Source organism: Sciurus carolinensis, chromosome 8 (genome assembly GCF_902686445.1).
Source record: "Sciurus carolinensis chromosome 8, mSciCar1.2, whole genome shotgun sequence".
NCBI lineage: Eukaryota > Metazoa > Chordata > Mammalia > Rodentia > Sciuridae > Sciurus > Sciurus carolinensis.
In genome coordinates, this window is record NC_062220.1 from 93,732,170 (window position 1) to 93,752,300 (window position 20,131).

At 38.9% G+C, this 20,131-nt stretch overlaps 1 protein-coding gene across 1 annotated transcript in view; it reads right to left on the bottom strand.

Annotated features, from left to right (window-relative positions):
- The window catches only part of Tbx20 (T-box transcription factor 20), a 48,217-nt gene extending 29,710 nt beyond the window's left edge, over positions 1-18,507 (bottom strand). The window contains exons 1-5 of the mRNA XM_047562336.1: positions 17,884-18,507; positions 14,216-14,465; positions 12,995-13,159; positions 9,026-9,134; positions 4,931-5,089 (exon numbers count right to left, since the gene is read on the bottom strand). Coding sequence (XP_047418292.1) covers positions 4,931-5,089; positions 9,026-9,134; positions 12,995-13,159; positions 14,216-14,465; positions 17,884-18,010 — 810 coding nt within the window. The 5' untranslated portion in view covers positions 18,011-18,507. The remainder of the gene's footprint in view (positions 1-4,930; positions 5,090-9,025; positions 9,135-12,994; positions 13,160-14,215; positions 14,466-17,883) is intronic.
- Between the last annotated feature and the right edge of the window lie 1,624 nt (positions 18,508-20,131).

A 20,131-nucleotide genomic window follows, 5' to 3' on the forward strand; every position in this document is an offset into this window, starting at 1 on the left:
AGCAAAAGAAAATAACTAATATCCTTTTATAGAAACTGGTAAACAGGGAAGAAAATAAGCAAGACAAATAAACAACCTGGCCACAATAGAGAACAACACCTACTTAGAGCATGTACACAAATAACATACAGGCCCCCTGAGGTTGCTTCTATAATGTGCCATTAAGAGCTGGTGGAGAACTTTTTTTCACACATGGCTAACATTTCACCAAAAAGTTGTTGACTCCAGCCATTTGTTCATGCAGACTAGTACTTAATTTTTTGAAGACTGATTTTCAAGAAGGAGAAAATTTCTCTTTGTTTGAAATAAATCATAAACATCTCCTAACACCCAGACCATCAATAATTCTAAGATTGTAAGTACCAACAAGATTTTTTAAATTCTCAAGGGCAAAAGCTATGCCTCTTTCTACTAAACAATTGTGATTTAAAATATTTTCTATTTTTAAAGTGCTTTACAGTTCATGAAAACGTTTTTGCAATAATTCATCAACAACTACTTAATGAGAATTACTTCATCATATTCTGTGCTACATGTTGGGTAGTTTAAAGATAAAGAACACATGATCTCAGACCTAATGGACCTTACTATTCCTTGTAGCAGACAGAGAAATGCACTGCTAACTGGAACTGAAAGGTGGCACCATGTCCCCGGCAGGGTTAGTCACCTTCAGGGTAAATCAAATGCAGATGAAAATTTCAAACCCAAACTATGGGACAGAACAATATAAGTGAGCCTTCCTTCAAGAAGCATGTTTATAAAATCAAAAAGTGAATGGATTTTCCAGTGGTTAAAATGTTCTAGAGATAACAGCAGATAACGTAGGGGATAGAAAAGTTCATATTGAGAATAATTCTTTCACGAATGTTCTTAAATGTGAACTATAACAAGCTTTATTATTCCCGTGTAAACTAAAAGGGCAGAAAGAATTATCTATCTTTTATCATTTCTAAATACTTTTGTCCCTGAAAAGGATTTTGCAATATATTTGGTCTTGTTCATATTTCCAAAAATAAAGATTAATGACTCAAATGTGATGAGTGTGGAGTGATCTTAAAGCCTTCAGTCCCTAACACCAGATAGAATATGTATTCTCAAAACATGTGTTGTTCACTGTCTGCCTTATCTAATGTTACTGCAACAGCTTTGAACAAGGAACTCAATTAAATTCAATGTGAGTTTTCAGATTTCCTTGAATTTTCTTCCATTATTAGAATTATCTACTTCAATATCTCTTAAACCTAGCTTTCATAATCCCCAGGAGTCTCAATAGTAACTTCTTCCTCTACATTTTGGTATAATTTCAGACTTCAGAAAAGTTGTAATAATTGTATATGGTACTCTATACACTCAGATTTACTAATTAGGTACAGAATTAATTTTAGGTTACTAATTAGAAAAAAGACTTTGAGACAATTATCAGGTATTTACTTTCTCTAAGGACCATTTTTATCTAATTCTGGAAAAAATAATTGCTTTTACACATTAGAGGGAAAAAAGCTAAATGAATCTATTATCATTAAAATTGTATGGGGACTCTTGGTTGATACTACATCCTTAAACTTTTTTTCTGGAGTATTAATTGGCAGCACAGAGACATGGGTTCAAGCTCTCAATGAGTCCATCACACTCACTATAATTCAGCTAGACTCTGAATCTAGCTGGGTGTCCACACTAATACACTCGGAAATGTTTGTTAAGCTTTACTTCAACAATGAACAGCCAGAAATATGATTTCATCCCTTTACCAGTCTCAGACTAACTGAAACTCTTCAGTTTATTTAAAAGCATTTTATTTTGCTTTCTAATTTTTAAGATACAATTATTCTTAAATAGCGAAATTTTAACATTCTAGGTAATCACATATGTTAAAAGATCAGACAGAGATTTCCTTCATCACTGTTTAAATAAAAGCCAGCAGTTATACAGAAAGATTCACTTCAGAAGGTGTAGTTTTACATCCCTTTCTGAAATTTGGGATAACTAAAAAAGCAGTGCATTTGATGAGAGTTGGTCAGAGAAAGGAGTTGAACTACAGATCTCGCTGCAGTTGGACATCACTTCATTGATGCTTTAATACAGGAAGCCTTAGGTGTGTCATGGAACAAGATTACCTTTGTCAAATATAAAATTAAAAGAAGAATCAAAAAAGAATCAACTACCAAATGTCATTTATAGAGAAACCAGTGCTAAGGCTTTTTTATCAGTCAAAACTAATTTTAAAAAGCAGAAATGTTTCTTACTTGGTGAAGAGAACGTAAAGGTAACAGTATGTGCTTAAGAAAGCCTGCAGTTGGGTGTGTGTGACTAATTTAGGCCAAAATATAATGCTGTTTTTATTTGCCATGTACAATATCCACAATATAGAATATAATGCATTTCCTTTGCAGAAAAGGTACTCTTTTAACATCTCTATTATCTGCAAATAAATACATGAATAATTGGAGGGCAGATTTTTGACACCATCAGTTGTGCCAAAGAGAAGGAAGCTTCTGATTCCCTGTGATATCACTGAACTCTGAACCCAACCTGGGATTCCTAGCGACAAGGTGAAACTGGCCCTCAGAGACTTATTTCTCCAATTATCAGGAAAAGATCTGAGCAAAGGCATTTAAAAATGAAACCTGACCTACACTTCAACTCTACGGCAATGATCTGCCTGCTCAAAAACAATGTATGACCTTTAAATTTTAAATTATAAAACAGTTTGTTGAAAGTGTAATGTATTTAGCTTTTATCTAATAATGTAAAGAAATGCAATCATTTCCTTGTGAAAAAAAAAAAGAAATAACAAAAAAAAAGTTCCATTTTCATTACTTATAAATAAAACCACCAGCCACAATAAATGAGAAGATTTTTTTTTTCCCACAAATTCTACTGGAAGCTTTGATTTGGATTTTAATAGAAATAAAAATAATGGTCCTATCCAAAATTCAAGATATAAAGTGATCCTCAAAACCAACTTTCAAATCCTCTCCTCTTTTTTCTTACTTCCTTGTTCTTCACTCAAGGGAAAATTCTAATATTTATGGTATACACAGTATATATTTGTTTATATCTTATGCATTTATTTCTTACAGTATGTTTACTGTAAGAAAAACAGTACACAAACAGCATAGTACTAAAGAAGCAGTTGATGTAGGGAGACCTAGAAAGAGCTAAGAAAACTTTAGAAAATGGCATAGAACTAGTGAATGCTAAATCCCCCAAACTGATTTATTAATTCCACATGTTTTTAAGCATCTGCTTTAGGAATTTTGATTCATTTTCTGAATTTATAAACCATTTGCAAAACTGGCCTATTATTATATCAAATCAAGTCTTGGACTATTAACTGAAATTCATATATATAAGGTTTTATACCAAAGATGGTGGTTTTAAAGGCAGATGCAAAGAAATAAATTCACACACAAAAGGGTCTGCTGAGGAAGTTAATTCTGAATTCACATGCTTCCATTGTGGGTTATTTAGCAATGAAATGACATACTAATCATATTAATCTTTATACTTTATGATGCAATAAAGGATAGCAGGGTTCTTGTGGTTGGTTTTAAGCCGATTTATAATATCAATTAGAAATAAAACATTAGCAAGAGAAGCTATTAATGTTGGAATCAACATCAATTACTATCTTAACCTATTTTAACTCAGTAACATTTTCAAACTCACTTCTCAAACCTTTGATACGGGCAGTGGTCACATCCATCCTTGACCTTGCAACCCATCAAAGTGCTACCAAAAAGGTGGAATTAAGACCTGGAAGATCAAAACCTCAGGAAGGACCTGTTGTTTATCAAATTTGTGGCCTTGGGTGAGTAAATTAACTACTCTGAACCTTGGTTTTTTTAATCTACAAAATGATGCTCATAGGACTTCCTTTAGGGATTACTGTCAAAATTAAATAGAGTACAAAAATAAAGATGGAAAGATTTTTCCTAAATTTAAAATAATAAATTTAAACTATGAACTTTAGTTAAAGCCTAGTTCAGAGAGAGAGGGAAAAAAATTACCAAAAACATTATTGGTACATCCGACAAAGTATTAGAATACCACAAGAGGAGAGCAACTGTCCTAACTACCCACAACTAATCAAATAAAAGCAAGATACAAAAACAGGCTATGAACAATTGAATGGTAAGTATACCGAGAGCTTACACCCCTTTTACTGAAGAATATCAAAATTCTAATTCTGATCTTTCTAAACTACAGAAGTTACTTCTCAGCCTCAGCTTCCTCACCTGTAGATTGTTTCTATTACTGTAAATCCTTTGAGCTCATGCTGATCACAAAAGAAGAAAATGTATTAACATTGCTGGGACCTTGATAAATATTTACCGTATTGGACTAAACTTTACAGACAAATAAAATGCACAAATTTGAAATGCATTATACAATGGAGAGTACAAAATATATATATCCAATATTATAAATTGGATATCTTGATATTAATTAAATACACAACTGTTTACACACTGCAATTTCTTATCCAAAGAGACATTTAAAACCATTTTTCTAGAATCATTCTAAATTACTGAGTCAGCCTGACAAAATATCTGAAGTATCAGTAGTTTGGACAGTTGGCAAGAAGATGAAACATTTAATTTATCAAAGAAACTGAACTTTTAAATTTTATGAAGAAACAAGTATATGTTGACAGGAAGTAGAGAAAAGGAAGCAGGTAATCTTCTGGAGAAGAAAATTTGAGAAGGCTGATTGGGGCAAGAAGTGGACAATGAACAACCTGACTTGGAGTCTAAAGAGTCTAGACAGTAAGATGGTGTCATATACAGCTACTCATCACACCCCTAGAGGGCCTAGGGCTGGCATTCAATAGCTCTCTCCAAAGTAAACATCCATTCTGAGTGCTGGCAACTTGAGTGTCCTAAGTCCTTATCTTCTGCAGAAACTAAATTGTGAACTGTGCACTCACCAGTTGATTCTGGTAGGCTGTGACTGCTGTAAAAACTGTCTCAGGAAAGATGAACGTTCTGAATTCTTCGGACTTCAGGTTGAGCAACGAGGCCGTGTGGTCTTTCTTCTTAATGATATGTACCCGTGGCTGGTACTTATGCATTGAATTCAAAATGATCTACAACAAAGAGATGGGAAATACTGACTTTTACATTCTTAGCCAGACAAAGAGTACAGTAAGGCAAAACAAAAACAAATCAAATTCAATTTAAAGATTAGGATCTACCCTTTCCATTCTCCAGGCAAATCATTTTCACACACTTCTGCAAAGTCATCATTGTGAATCAGGTTTTACCAAAACAACTGCAAATAACACAGGTTGCTTCAAAGGTCTTTTCTAAAATGATGAGGGAAAGGGAGTGGGTCATCTGGAGGATAAGTTGATTCATTTTGTAAAATCAAATCCTTAAAATGCTTTTATTAGACCAAAAGTATGTCTGAATTTTCTAAAATAAAAAATACATATATTATAGGAGGCCAGGTTATGATTTATTGGGAGAGGGTATAAAATAACTTAGAAAGGCACATGGTATAGGACACATGGGTGAGAATACCAGATCTTCCATTTTATAGCTCTTCATTTAATCTTGGGATCAAATGATCTCAACTCTCCAACCTCTAGTTTTCTCAAACACAAAAACAAGGCTAACCTCGTAGGGCTGTGGTGAGAATCAGCATAACCCTAGTAAAGCACATGGAAATAGGAAATGCTCAGTAGATACTCTACTGCTCATATTTATGACAGTTTTCTTCATTTGTAACTTCCAGTTGTAAAACTAAACCTGAAGTCTGGCACAGTGCTGCATGCCTGAGCCCAGCGACTCAGAAGGCAGGAGAATTTTAAGTTCAAGGCCACCTTGGGCAACTTAGCAAGACCCTGTCTCAAAATAAAAACTAGAAAGGGCCGGGGATGTAGCTCAGTGGTAGAGTATCCCTGGATTCAATTCCCCAGTATCTGCCCAGCCAAAAGATAAAAGAAAAAAGCTAAACCCAATCACAGTGATGGCCATCTTCCATTCTTTAGCTGATAAAAGTTGCCAAATTCTTAGAAATAATAAACATACTCTGTAACAAGGCAGCTAAGAGACCATATTTTTTCATTTATCTGTTAAATAAAATATAAAGCATTATCATTATGAAATGTGAGCAACAAAACTCATTTTCACATATAAAAAGTTTCTCACCTCTTTCCCATTGCCACACACATAGCTACCTAAATCTCCAAAACTGGTTCTGCCTTTCCTGGACTTGGGGGCTCACATTGTTTGCTTTTCTCCAAGCATAGGAGCAGAGAGCTGGCTCTCCTATTCACTTGGTAAACACATGACAGGGCTGCAGGCACTCAGTGTTGGTTGCTGCTGCTGATACCATGGCTGATGACTCCCTTGCTCTCCTGCTAACATGGGTGTGGTGAATGAGTGTTTCTCCTGATTGCCTTTAGCAGAGTTAAGTACTGGCTTATTGTGAGATAAACTGATATACAATCTGCATTTCAAGATTAAATCAACCTCCAATTAAAAAAAAAAAAGGTTTTTTAATTGCATCTGTACTGAACATGTTGACTTTTTTCTTAATTGTCATTTTCCCTAAACAACAGTATAATTGTTTACATTGTATTAGGTATTATGAATAAACTACAGGTGAGCAGAAATATATGGGAGGTTATATGCAAAGACTGCATCAGTTTATATAAGGTTCTTGAGCATCCATGAATTCTGCTATCCAGGGGGGATCCTGTAACCAAGCCCCTATGGATATGGAGGGAACAACATAATTATCTCTGTCAATCTCTTTGACTTGGAAGCCAAAGTAAAGTAACAGGAGGGGCACTGAATTTTGCATTTGTCACCTTTTTATGACTCTAAACTAGAAGAGGAATAACTGAAACAAATTAGAACTTCAAAAGAATTAAACTTTTAAGAAGTAATGTCATCTGTATAGTGCATTTATTCCTGGCAGTTCATGCTACTGATCCTAATCGGTACACACAGAACTGGAATACATTTGAAACAACAAAAGGAGGCATTTGTCCCCTGATGCTGATATAAGAAAAAAAAAAACTTCAACATTCCTTATGTGTTCAACTAAGAAGAATAATTTTCAAATCATGTACACACCAACCCCCACATATATATACCAAATGACAAAAAAAAAAAAAATACCCTAAACTTTAAATAATACCTTTTCCCCCACCTCCAAATGGCCCCAAGGTCAATTTCACTTGGGAATATACATTGAACAGTCAGAGACCCCAGGGCTTCTAGCTCTGGTTACCATGCCCTTGTGGGGCTAGGAAACACTAACAGAAATGTGGACTCTGCTTCATTGCAAAAATAAATTTCTGGGAATAGGAAATTGTTCTGTTAAAAGACTAAAAATGCATCTGTATTAGGGCTTCAGAACAGATTCAAAGAAGTTAGCCAAACAACAGTGTCAAAATTTTTTTGTTAAAATTTTCAGAACACACTCATTCTGGTGATAAAGGGTTATATTAAATCATGAAATTTTAAGGGCAAAAATGGATATAAGCAACCTTCTAAGAGAAAACAGTTCATCAGGGTCTGATCTTGACATGAGCAGTTTAAAACCCAGAGCTCCTGAAATCCAGTGTATTGCTCTTCCCACCACGAAGCTGACACTAACAAGAAAGACATTTTAATTCCAGACAGCTGATCCCAAAATGAACAGTGAAGTCTTTCTGGAATGACCCAAATAATCCTCCTAAAAGCTTCACATGTGGAAAATACCAGACCTATAAAAGAATTTCCTTTCTCCTTGCAAAGATTTCAGTTCGTGCCCAAGAAATTTTAATATGAAAAACATTAAAAATGATCACTGACCTATAAAAAATATCACTCAGATGCTTCATAATTTTTAACCTGAAAAAAATCCTTGAATGGAAGCATCAAAAAATAATAATAATAAAATGATGATGATAATGATGATGATGAAAGGAAGATATGCCAGTATCCATAAAGGTCAGTACCTAAAACAATAGAAGCTTATTAACCTACTTTCAATATCTCAACAGCACCATCACAGCCAGAAGTTAACCTGGTCTCCCTGACCCACTGTTATAAACAAGGCCTGGGGCAACTGAATGGTAGTTCCAGGTTCAATCCAACGATTTGAAACCAAATCTAGAACTCTAATATCTACTTAAAGATATCTTTGAAAAAGATTTTGAAATGCTTCCTCTAACTGGCAGATTCAATAAAAACTAAAATCTTAAGTAACAAAATAATAAAGGGACATGAGAAAGAAAAATTAGTAATTTCTTATTTAAAAGAAGTCTGCAAGTTTGTCTAAAGTTTTCTTAATATAAAAACTGAATCAGAATGTATATGTAAATTGTTATGTAGAACCACTGAATGACATCACAGACAATGCCTTCAAAAGGAATTTTGGCAAATGTGCAAGGGTCTCCATCAATGACTACTTATTCTATTAACTACTGATAAGAGCTCATAGTTGAAATTTCTCTTTTTTTCCATATTTTAATGAGCTCTCTATTGACACAAAAAATGCTTCATTTTTAATTGCAGAGATTCTCTATGTTTTAACATTTACAAAACTCTCCATAAAGGGGATACGCAATATTAGTAAACAGCATTGCAAACTTACTTAGAAATAAGCCCTTTTATTCTATTGCATCTCACATGAATGTGTTCTATAGAACACACCCAAGGAATGTCTTAGTTCCATTTCCTTTATGCTAAATTATTTGTCACATTACTAACAGAAATTAGATGCTTAATCCAAGACGAGTCTACATTAGCCTCCTATGTGTAGTTGGCTCAGGTGATAAGGCAGTTACAGAAGTGTCGGGAAACCCATGGCACAGAAGATCCCTGGGCCCTTCACACAGTGGTGACATTTGGCATCCCTGTAAATGGCTTCTTGACAAAATCCATCAAGGTTCCCTGAAGAACACATGAATGTTCTCATAGAATAACTGACAGATGAAGGAAGGAAGAAAGGACTGACAGGATGTTTTGTATGACTTCTCCATTCCATCCAGAGTAATCGGCATAGTTCAAGGCACCCTACTTACATGGCCATGTTGATCCAGTTCATTGTTGGTGAGTTTCACCTTTTCAAAAGACACCATCTGTTTGAGTAGCTGCTCGCCAGTAAAGGGAGAGTCTGGGTGCACATAGAGCCTAAAATCACAGGAGAAGTTCATTGAGACACTTTTTAAAAATCTGTCTCTGTGAGTTGTACAATGTTCTGTGCCTAAAGGAACACATAAACATCATATAAATGGTCCATTTTATTTGCTCTATGTGCCTCAAATTTATTAATATAATTAATGCTAAAATATAATCCCAGCGGCTTGAGAGGCTGAGGCAGGAGGATCTTGAGTTCAAAGCCAGCCTCAGCAAAAGCAAGGTGCTAAGCAATGAGACCCTATCTCTAAATAAAATACAAAATAGGGTTGGGGATGTGGCTCAGTGGTTGAGTGCCTGAGTTCAATACCAGGTGTCCCCCCCAAAAAAGTAATGCTAAAATAACTCTACAACATCTCATATATTTCATGTACCAATGATCTAAAAGATGTAAAAATAAATAAATTTTCTATTATGTGCTGAGCAGACCATTTTTAAAAGATGAGTGTTTTCTTTCCTTCTATCTAGTTAGCTACTGGTCTGCAACTGCCAAATATCAAATCTTGTAGGTATTTTCAGAAGAAAAAAAATTATTAATAGGAACTATTGCAGGAGTTCCTATTACAAATATCATTAAAAAGCAAGGAAAACAAAGCATTTAAAAGAGGCAACAATTTGAATCCATTTATTTATACTTAATAGTGACTCGGTTTAAAGTCTATGTTCTTTGTACGCATAAAAACAGGAATTTTAATGCAGGGACATGGAGAATGCTTAATAGCCCCAGAGTAGAGCCGAGAGTCTGGTGAGCCTCCTGGTACTTTAAACACTGCCACCTATGTTCATCATCATCTATTTATATGCTCACTAAATGAGAGTCTAAACAAGTTGCATATTTAAACACTGCCACCTACTTTCATTATCATCTATTTATATTCTCACTAAATGAGAGTTTAAACAAGTTGCATAAGCTTTGAATTATTCAATCAATTCATTTGCAAACAGCTTAAGCAAATAAATAAATAAATAAAAGTTTTAATGGAAAAAATCTATCATTTATTGATCCGTTCCTACATGCAAAGCAATCTTTTACTCAGAGCAAAACGTTTTTTTTACCTGCAATCATTTGTTTTACCTGCAATCATTACCCTAAGTACAATTCTTTGTAAATCTCTATCCTGTCATCTTCTTGACAAAACCTTTCCCAATTGAGAGGGAGATTACAGAACTATTGAGTTTTGGGGGGGGGGGGGTAAAATCCAGGGTCTCTACATGCAAAGAATGAGCTCTACCACTGAGCTAGACCCCCCAACCCTGATAAACTTCTTTATCCATATAATAGGCTATTTATTTGTAGGTTTCATATAGCATTCCTATAAATATAATTAAACATTAATATTTTGGTTGGGCAAAGCAAAAGAAAAAAGTCACAAGAACCTTTGCTTGTAACATTCATATACAGAACAAGAAGACTGTGCCATGGTTTGCCACACAAGAGGACTAAGAAAAAGGACTTGTGTACTCAGGCTGAAATTCACAAAACCCACCAAGAGCAAAGCAGAGGAAAAACTAACAGCACTGAAGATTCTTGCCAGATTCAAAGAAGAACTTTAAAGCCTTCAGGCATTTGCTGCCTGTTGGTTTCATATCTTTTAGGACGGGTGCTCATAACTGCTTTTCAAGTAGAGTATTCATTTTTTTACAGCACAAACATGACAGCCTTTCAAATTTCATCCCTCTGAAGCTGTAATTTCATAGGTGCAGTTGTTCTGTGGATCAGTCTCCTTTCCTGCCCCTCCCCCAAAAGTACGAAACTACTGAAAATCTTGGAAGTTAATGAAATTTTCCTCTCTAAAGTATCATATTTGCCATACATAATCACATTAATAAAAATAGTAACCTATTTACATATGAATTATTTTTATAAAAAAAGAAATATCCTATATGAAAATGTAATATTAATTTAGATCAGGAATAATGTATTTTCCATTACTATCAAATAATATTGTCAGGCATTATTTCTTCTGATTAAAAACAACAGACCAATGAATTTTAGTCTAAGATAAAGTGCTTCAATGACCTAGAACCATAAAAAATTCTACCATGAGTACAAAAATTCTCATTTCCCAAATTTCCCCCCTTTTCTTAGTGGAGGTAGAGAGTGCAGCAAACTATTTCTTTTGACAGCAGTAATAAAGAATAGTTGCTTAAATTATCTAGAATATTTATATTCCATAATCCACTACACATTTTTATCTAATATCAACATAAATAAACTGAAGTAGGATAAATGAAAACACATACAGGAAGCCCCTCCCTTTTTGACCCCCCCCCAAACCCGGACTTAAAATTCCAGCAATAGCTTAAACATGCTTCAGTTAAGATAGTGTATTGGTACGCACTTTCTTTCTCTAACCAGAACAGATTAGTAACATAAACAAGACATGTCATATTTCCAAAGTCCTGCTGGCCTGCACCATTTCCCCATACCTTCAGATAGGAAGAAAATGCACGTTAAATAAGAGTGATTAACTTCTTAGAAGACTGAGAAAAATAAAAAGGAATGTTTGTTTATAAAAATAGTTAAGAATCAACTAAAATCTCTCATTTAAAATTTTAAAACAATAAGTTCACAAGGAAGCTCAAGAATAAAATTAAACTATTAAAAGTAAATACAGAACATTAGTTCTACCAATTTTATATTGTAAACTGGCACATCTTGTTCAATTAAAAAAATGAGTTGCAATATTTAAGATTCCTGAGTCCTAAATGTTATTTAATATACTGATTTGGAAGGGTTAGGAAGATGACCTTCCTAGTCTAGAAAACTGAAAAGCTGCTAGTAATCTCTTCTCTAGTGCATTTAGCATGCTATAAAAGGTACTGTGATCAACTATTCATTAAGCAGAATGCTCTATCTGAACTGTATGTGCAAATTGTGTTGATTCTGTCTTGACAAGAATTCCATACTAGATACATTTCAGTCATAACTTCAAAGTTCCTAAGTCTGCATATTTAAATAAATTCTTAGCTCTGGCACCAATTTTCAACTACCACACAAAAAAAGTCATAAAACAATTTAAATGCTATGAGGTTGATGAACACAAAATACAAAGTCAGCTAATATTCAGTTTTATATTACAGTATGAGGTTAGATCCTATACTTCAGCTATTCACAATATGTGTTCTTTTTTTCCCCCTCCCAGAATAGTCCTATGGGTGAAATATCAACAGTAGAGGTTTGTCTGGAATTTTTTAAAACAGGGTATTCCTAGAAAAACATTATTAGCAATAACTACCACATAAATAAACATATATGATCCCTAATACATTGACTGAGTAATATTTCATGTAAAGGAATATTGTTGAGTTACATTCATCGACTAAAACTGTGGAGGGGAAAAAAGGGTTTGCTTTTCTTAAATCTCTGAGTCCTTTATCTGTCAAAAACAACCAAATTTTACCAAAAGATGTTTATTATGTGCAAATGTAACCAATTACTAACAAATGTTCACTATAAGCAACCACTTTGCTAAAATACATTGCTCTGAAAAGAATTTTAGGACAATCATTTCATTAGTATGTTTATCTAATCTGGTTTTAAGTACCAATTAGCAATTAAGCAATTTTATACACAAACATATATCAGATGGTTCACATTTCTAATAAATATCCAAATTAAAGAAAACTTTTAAATACAAGAAAAATAAAATCAACGTTTTCTCTATGTACAAACTGCCTTTCTTGGAGACTGATATATTTTCCATTTGACCCTGGAGTTTCCAGGTTTAGAAAAACTTCATGCCAGAACCCTGCTTTAAAAACAGACCTGCTTAAAATTCACACAAGCCAGAGACATTGTGCCAGAGGGGTTAATAACATTTTGCTCCAGCGAAAAATCCAGAAGCACGAACCTGGCTGGCAGCGGCGGGTCGGCCTTGCCCGCCACCAGCCAGGAGGACCGGTGGTAGGCGTAGCGATATCTCTTGTTGTCCACCGGGACAATGTCCATCAGGACTATGTACTTGGCTTCAGGATCCACACCCGAAAACGACACCCGGATGGTTGGAAACATCCTCCTGACAAAGAGAGACAAAGAACCCGCCCTGTTCACACTTTCTAGAGAACTGACTTGAACTGGGAAGGGAGGGGAAAGACCAACTTTCATCCCTGTGCGTTCCTCTCCACAAACCACCCTTTTTTTTCTCGTAAAACCACAGTGATGTGAATATAGAGACACAACTTCTTCTAAAATGTAGATGATTTTAAGTGTCACCTTTATGCAAGTCCTCATTGCTAGGTGAAAGTTTTGTGGTCCCCACCCCTACACCCCAAAATCCGAAGGTGTGCGTTTAGAGAAAATCCTGTTATTTATCTAGCACATTCAGCTAGAGAGGACCCAAAGTCACCAGAGCTGATCCAATTGTACAAGCCACCTGGGAAAAGATGGGGGGGGGGGGAACAGCAGGGATTCCAGGAATGGATTTCCCAAGACATTGCGACTTGAGGGTACCGCAGGTATTGCCCAGGGGCACTGACCTAGGAGCCTTTGCCGGGTTCCAGCTGCCCACACCCCACAAGACTTCCTGCCGGCTAGAGCCTACCCAGCTTCAGAGCCAAAGGGCCCACCGCACCAGCGCTCCTTGAGACAGGAAATTTTTTCTTTCAAATTTTATTTTGAAATAAATTTTTAAAAATTTAATTTGCGTAGTTAATGGAAGTTGGTGGCTTCTGCAAGTTGAGGATGATAAAAGGGAAGCAACCGCCCTCCCTTGCTGCATCCAGCCGCCCACGCCGTACTCAGATCTCCCCTCAGATCTAGACCCAGAACCCCAAACCCTCCGGGGGGTGCAGGGATAAGAAGACCCCACCCACTGTGTCCTTTGGGGCAGCGCATTGTCAGTTTCTGTACCATCCTCATCAACGCCCTAGTGGGGCTTCCCACAGCTAGAAAATGCAAACATCTGCAGCTCTTTTTAAATGCCAGTTGGCAGAAGGAAGCAGCCTTCTTTCAGCAAAGCTGCTTCCCTGCTCCGGGACCAGCCAGCTCTCAAATCCAGTTCCTGGAAGTCCCTGAGCACTTCCTCCGCAGGCTCTTCGGTTTCCTCATTCCCCACCCGCCAAGGCCCAGCTACCTGCCCGACTTGGTGATGATCATTTCCGTGCCCAGCTCGTGGAATTTGTCCCAGAGCTCCTTGGTCTCCAGGCTGCAGGCAATTTTGGCCATTTCCTCGCTGGGGATGATGGGGGTGGTTGGGATTAGCGGTTCAGTGCAGAGAGAGGAGGAGGATGGGCTGCTACTGCCTCCACCGAACTCCCCATGAGCATCCAGGCTGGTCAGCTCCCCCAGAGGTTGGGAGCAGGACGACTTCTCTACAAATTGCTCTGGAAATAAAGAGAATAGAGAGTGATGGCTGACACTGTTAAACAAGGAAAATTTCACGAAGAACGGCATATCCAAACAAACACCTGGATTTGATGCTGGGAAAGTTAAATTCAGAAACTCCAGGAAGCTAGGGAAGATGTATCACTGTACAAAATGTACCTGAGATTTCCAGAGGGTAACACACCCACTGCTTGCTTACTAAACCAAATGAGTTCTAGAACCATTACTTGTTACCAATATTATTGAAACCCACTTGGGGGGAAATGTGAGGAGTGAAGAGAAAGGTAGTGATCAGGAAGACTAAAATGTAGACTTTGTAGTTTGTGGGATGTGGTACCAGTTTTGTCTCTAACAACCAGGGTGCTTTCCTCCTTGGAAATCAAGGGAGTGAAGAGATCAGTCAGTACCTTCACCACTTTGAGAGGGATTTTCCCTTCTTTCCTGGAACATTCTCTCCATGAAAGGAGGACAAGGGATTGGGAGAAAGGCGGGGATGTGATTAGTAATAACAACTCCATTTCTGTGTCTGGCTCTCGGTTTTCTAGACTTCGAGATGATAATGATAGATTATAACAATTTTATAATCTCCCTGCCAGTCTGAGATCTTATGAACAATGCCAGCATACAGTTTGTTACAGCAGATTAGCAGACTCTTCAGGTCATTTTTTAATTAGACTTGGAAATTCCTGGAGAGGTGATATGTGATTTTTACCCCCTTCAAAAGGATTCTGGAAGTGAGAAAAACCACCTCAAACCCAGGCTAGCAGGGAATTAAAGTGGGGAAAGCAGAGAACGCTACCCCCATCCAGCCTGAGGATGGAATACCACTGGATGATCCAAACATTCTCCTGCCCCTCTGATAAGGGCCTAGGACTACACCAGTCACTTTGATGGAATACAGGGGGACTTTTGTAATTGTCCCAATTATCTTCCATCCCTTAAAAAAGAAACTACTTGAATCTACAATGTGAAGCTGATCGCCAAACAACTCTATTCTAAGTACTCTCAAGGACTGGGAACAAGTTATAAATGTACGTATGCACAGGTATACAAGGTAGATGGGCACACAAGGCATGTTTATATCATAAAATTCTTTGTTATTTCTCACACTTCTTCTTGTGGGACAAAGAGTATGTATAGAATGATTGCATTTTCTTCTCATACAATGGTCAACTCATGGAAGTGTTTTAAATTAAGAATAAGCAAATCAATTGTCACGTTGATTGTTTCAAATTCAAAGAAAGGGAACAAGGTCATCCCCAAATTTTATCTTCTCCTGATATTTGAGAAACACATTCACATGATGTCTTTATAGGGATTAAGTAGTAATCTTAATATTTTTCTTGTCCTTTGCTTCCCAGTCCTAATGTAGTGGTTAAGTCTGGGGCTTAGGAATTTTGTCTCTTTCAGTTATTGGAAAATAAGAAAAATATTGTCACTACTTAAATCCCTATAAAGACATCATTTAAATGTGTTTCTCAAAATATCAGGAGAAGATAAAATTTGGGGATGGCCTTGTTCCCTTTCCTGAAATTTGAAACAATCAGAATGACAATTGAATGAATATTCTTAATTTAAAAGCTCTAGTGGTTCTTTTAAATAGTTTTAAAGGGTGAACACAGGATACATTGGACCCCCCCACACACACACACAGTGCTTCAATAAAGGTATCACATTGTCTCATAACAGAACCTTTGGGTGTTCTCTGGCAGGAGTCCTTGGTTTACAGTCATTAACTGTGCTCTGTTGAACTAGCCAGTGCAAGAAAGAACACCTACCAGTTCTTGCTGAGCTCTTTTCAAAATCTAAGAGGATGCTCATTTTGAGAGGATATGGGAGGGTGTCAGGTGGAGGGGTTGATGAGGACAGGGAATGGCTTTACAGTTTGGAATTTAGAAATTTGGATAGAAGGTAGTTTTTCTCAGAACAATAAATATAAAGAAGTAATACACAAATGGCAGTGCAACTGGATCTGGCATGTTCCCCAGTTCACTGTCTACATATCTGTTAAGAATTTTAACCTGGAATTCTCTTTCCTGCTAGGCACCAAAATGAGATGGGGAGTTCATAAAGAATTCAGGGTCCCTCTAATTAGGAATGAATAATGGTGGGAAGTCCCACAAATAGGACTTTGAAATTGATCATTAAGGTTTCTTCTAAACAACTGAGTTTTCATTGGTTCCTCCCATTTCTTCAACAGGTTTTGATGGAAGGTAGGTGGGAAGAACCAGAAAAAGGGAGTGAGGACCTCAAAGGAGAGACTTTTTGACAAGATCTTTCCTGACGACCTTCTGTTTCATTTTCCTTGGTTCCTGTTGCTAAGGATTTTAGTTCTCTGGCCTCTCTGCCCAGGCCTCTTGTTTTTCATCTCTAATACTTCCTCTTACACATTAAGATTATTTTGAATATGATATTAAGATTATTTTGAGGAGCTGAGGAGGATAGGGAGGAGAAAGTAAACATTGGGAGAGTTAAAATAGAAAAAATTACCTTAAGTTTGCTATTTATTTTCACTATATTAGGTATTTGAAGTGATCAGGATATGTGACAATTATTTACTGAGGACACCGGAGTATCTGAGAATACTTCTCTCTCCTTCGATTGTAAAGGGATTTTAAAACACTTATCTTGGGCAGTTTCTTTCCCACAAAACTCACTTGTGCTAAGGAGAACATAAACCGTACTCTCCCTTTACTCTGAGTCTAGTGACTTCTATAAATGGCAAAGGTTGTTAAATAAACATTATAACTAAAAGTTGAGGAATTTGGGAAATGGTTTCTGGTTAATGTTTTTGCCAACCTCAAATGAAAATGATGACAGTTACAAAATGAGTTTTACTGATAAGTGTGGAGCTTCTGTAAAGAAAATGGTTCATGCGGAGAGAAGCGGCTTAATCTACAGCACTTCACAGTGGTGTTAAGGACTTGGCTCCGTTCAGTCTACTCACATCGGAGCAGAAACAAAACCGAAAAGGTTTCTTGTGAAATCGTTTGGCTTCTCCTTGGTTTCAAATGCACAAAGTAGGTGTTACACGCACCATAAATCCTGTGGTCTTAAAGGGGGTTTTATTATGATTTGTCCTTGAATATTTTTATCCCCACAAACCCAACACTCATACGCCATACGTCTGATTTGACATCAGGATTTTAGACACAGAAGGAGAGCGACTAGCCCAATCTGGAGATGCCATACCCTTGGTGTTCAACATACTGTGAAGCCTTCAAAGAAAACCTGAGCGGAAAAGGAAAAAAAAAATGTCCCTCCTTAGACAGGACCAGGGCAGGTCAAGCTCCACGAGCCAGGAAAACGGCTACACTTGCCACCAGACTCGCGAGCCGCGCGGAGTGGCCAGGGGACAGAAGGATGCGCAGCACTTGCCTCCCCTGTCCGCACGGACAGCCAGGCACTCCAACTTACCCAGGGGTTTGATGGTGTTCTCTGCCGCCTCCTTCTCCTTGGAGCCGCCACTCGACATGAGCGCAGCGATGGAGAAAGCGTTGGCCCGGGAGGACAGCTGGGGCTTGGGCGACGCCGTGAACTCCATGGTCCCCGGCGCGCGGTCCTGGCCAGAGACAGGGCCTACTGAACTGCCGTCCAGCTTTCCCAAAGAAGACAAAGACCCGAAACACAGCTCAAAGTGCAGTCACAGCGGAGCCTGGGACTTCAGAAGAAACAGCTCTAAACTCCCCAGAGCGCCACACTGTCCTCTCCTCTCTCCCACCGCAAAGCCCCAGAGCCGCAGAGACTTTGAACCAGCGGAAGAGCAAGGGAAAGAAGCAACCGCAGACTTAAGAAGGTGCGCAAACTGCCCGGGCGCGGCAGGAGCACAGACTGCCCCAAGCCGGAAACGAACATCAGCTGCAGAAAGCACAGGGGTCAGCGACACCCCCTCCGCGTTCTTCCTCCCTGCCTCTGCTGGGTACAACCGGACCGTCCCAGACTGTCGGGAGGTGGCGACCGGCCGTTCGGCGCTGCAAGGGTGCCAGCACCTGGGAGCCGCAGCTCAGGCGTGCAGAGCCCGGCGAGGCGCGACGGACACTGCGCCAGGGCACTCGCTGCCCTGCGCCTTAATTTGCTGGCGGTGGCTATCCCGTAGGCCCGCAGCCAGTCAGCGCTGTTTCACGTCACCGCTTCCTGATTCTGCCGCCGGGGGCGTGGCCGCAGGCCGGGCGAGGTGGGCGCGCCTGGGGTGCGGCGCCCTCGTGGCTGTGCGCTCTCGCGGGCCCACAGTCCAGCGCCAGTTCACTACAAGGGGTACTGCCATCAGCATGACACAGCTACAGCAGACACTCACTCCTGACCTTGCAGTTCTGGGGCGGGAGGACGGTGCGCGCTGCCTGGAGAGGGCAATTTTATCACGGCCTAGGACCTGGGATGAGGGCGTAGAAAACTCGGGGAAATCTTGCTTCTTCCATTCTTTTTCTTACTGGGTCTCAAAGTTTCAAAAGAAAGTTGGGCAGCGCTAAATAGAACGGAAACCGGCGCCACTGAGCTGGCACTAATCGGCCAGGTCCGGGACTCCCACTCAACGGTCTCCAAACTCTATTTCCTGACAGTGGGGTTGAAGAAATACAGCCCTAAGATAGAAACGCTGAGCGAAAGCTGCGAGCATTTGGCAAAGGATGCTGCACTCAAAACCATGGCATCCGTCGCGCATTGGCGCGCCTCTAGCCTGGGGTTTCTATTTACGAGAGGAACTGTGGAAAGTGAGGCGGGGGCCTAAGGGAAAGCGAGGGTCAGGGCGCGGAGCCCTGCAGGGACCACGCGACTCTCAGTGGGAGAGTATGACCTTTACAACACCTGGCCTCAGAGAACACGGAACCCGCCTGCCTTTGCAAACTCGGTCGCGGCCAGAGCTTCCCACAGCCTCGTGGGGGGCGTCCAGTTGGCCTTGCGCAGCCTGAATAACTCAAATTCTCCGAATTCACAGGGTAATCCGCTTCACTTGGAGTGGTGTAAACTCAGGCTGACACACATATTCAAACTATACATGTAAATATTTGCCCTCCTTTCCAGTCAGTCGGCCTGGCGATTAGGGGCCTCTTGGTAGGTCTTAAAAGAAAAGGAAAAAAGAAAAACAACTCCTTTTTCCCACCCTCCTCCCCCCCCCCCCCCGCCCCAACTCCCGAAATGAAGATATGGGGAAAAACCAAACGTCGAAATAGTTGTTGAAAACATTTGTGTAAAAAAAATGATAACTCTGGAAGAGTTCTGATTCAAGTCTGTCTTGGTCATTTTGTATCAATACTTTTAACAAAGTTCTGCATTCAGGTGACAAAAATACGTACAATGATATCTTTACCTAAGTGCAAAAGGTCTATGTAAAACTGGGAGAAACTAGTAAAACTATGGACTTAGGTACTTCAAGGAGTTCACACCGTTGTCTAATTCATCACCATTTGCTTTTTGCGGTCCCGAGTGGCAGAGCTGCTCATCATCCCTGCGGTCCATTCCACTAGCTAAAGGGAAATCGCTGTGCGGGACTCACTCCACGCCCGGGTCATGATTATACCGTGACCCTACAACTTGGGCTGTGCTGCTTCTAGATATGTCTGAGGATCGGTTTCCATTCTTGAATGCTTTGCTGGTTTTGGACAACCCAGACCAGTCCAGATCCCTGGTTTATTAATGTCACCACCCCAAACTGGACTTGGTGGTGCACACC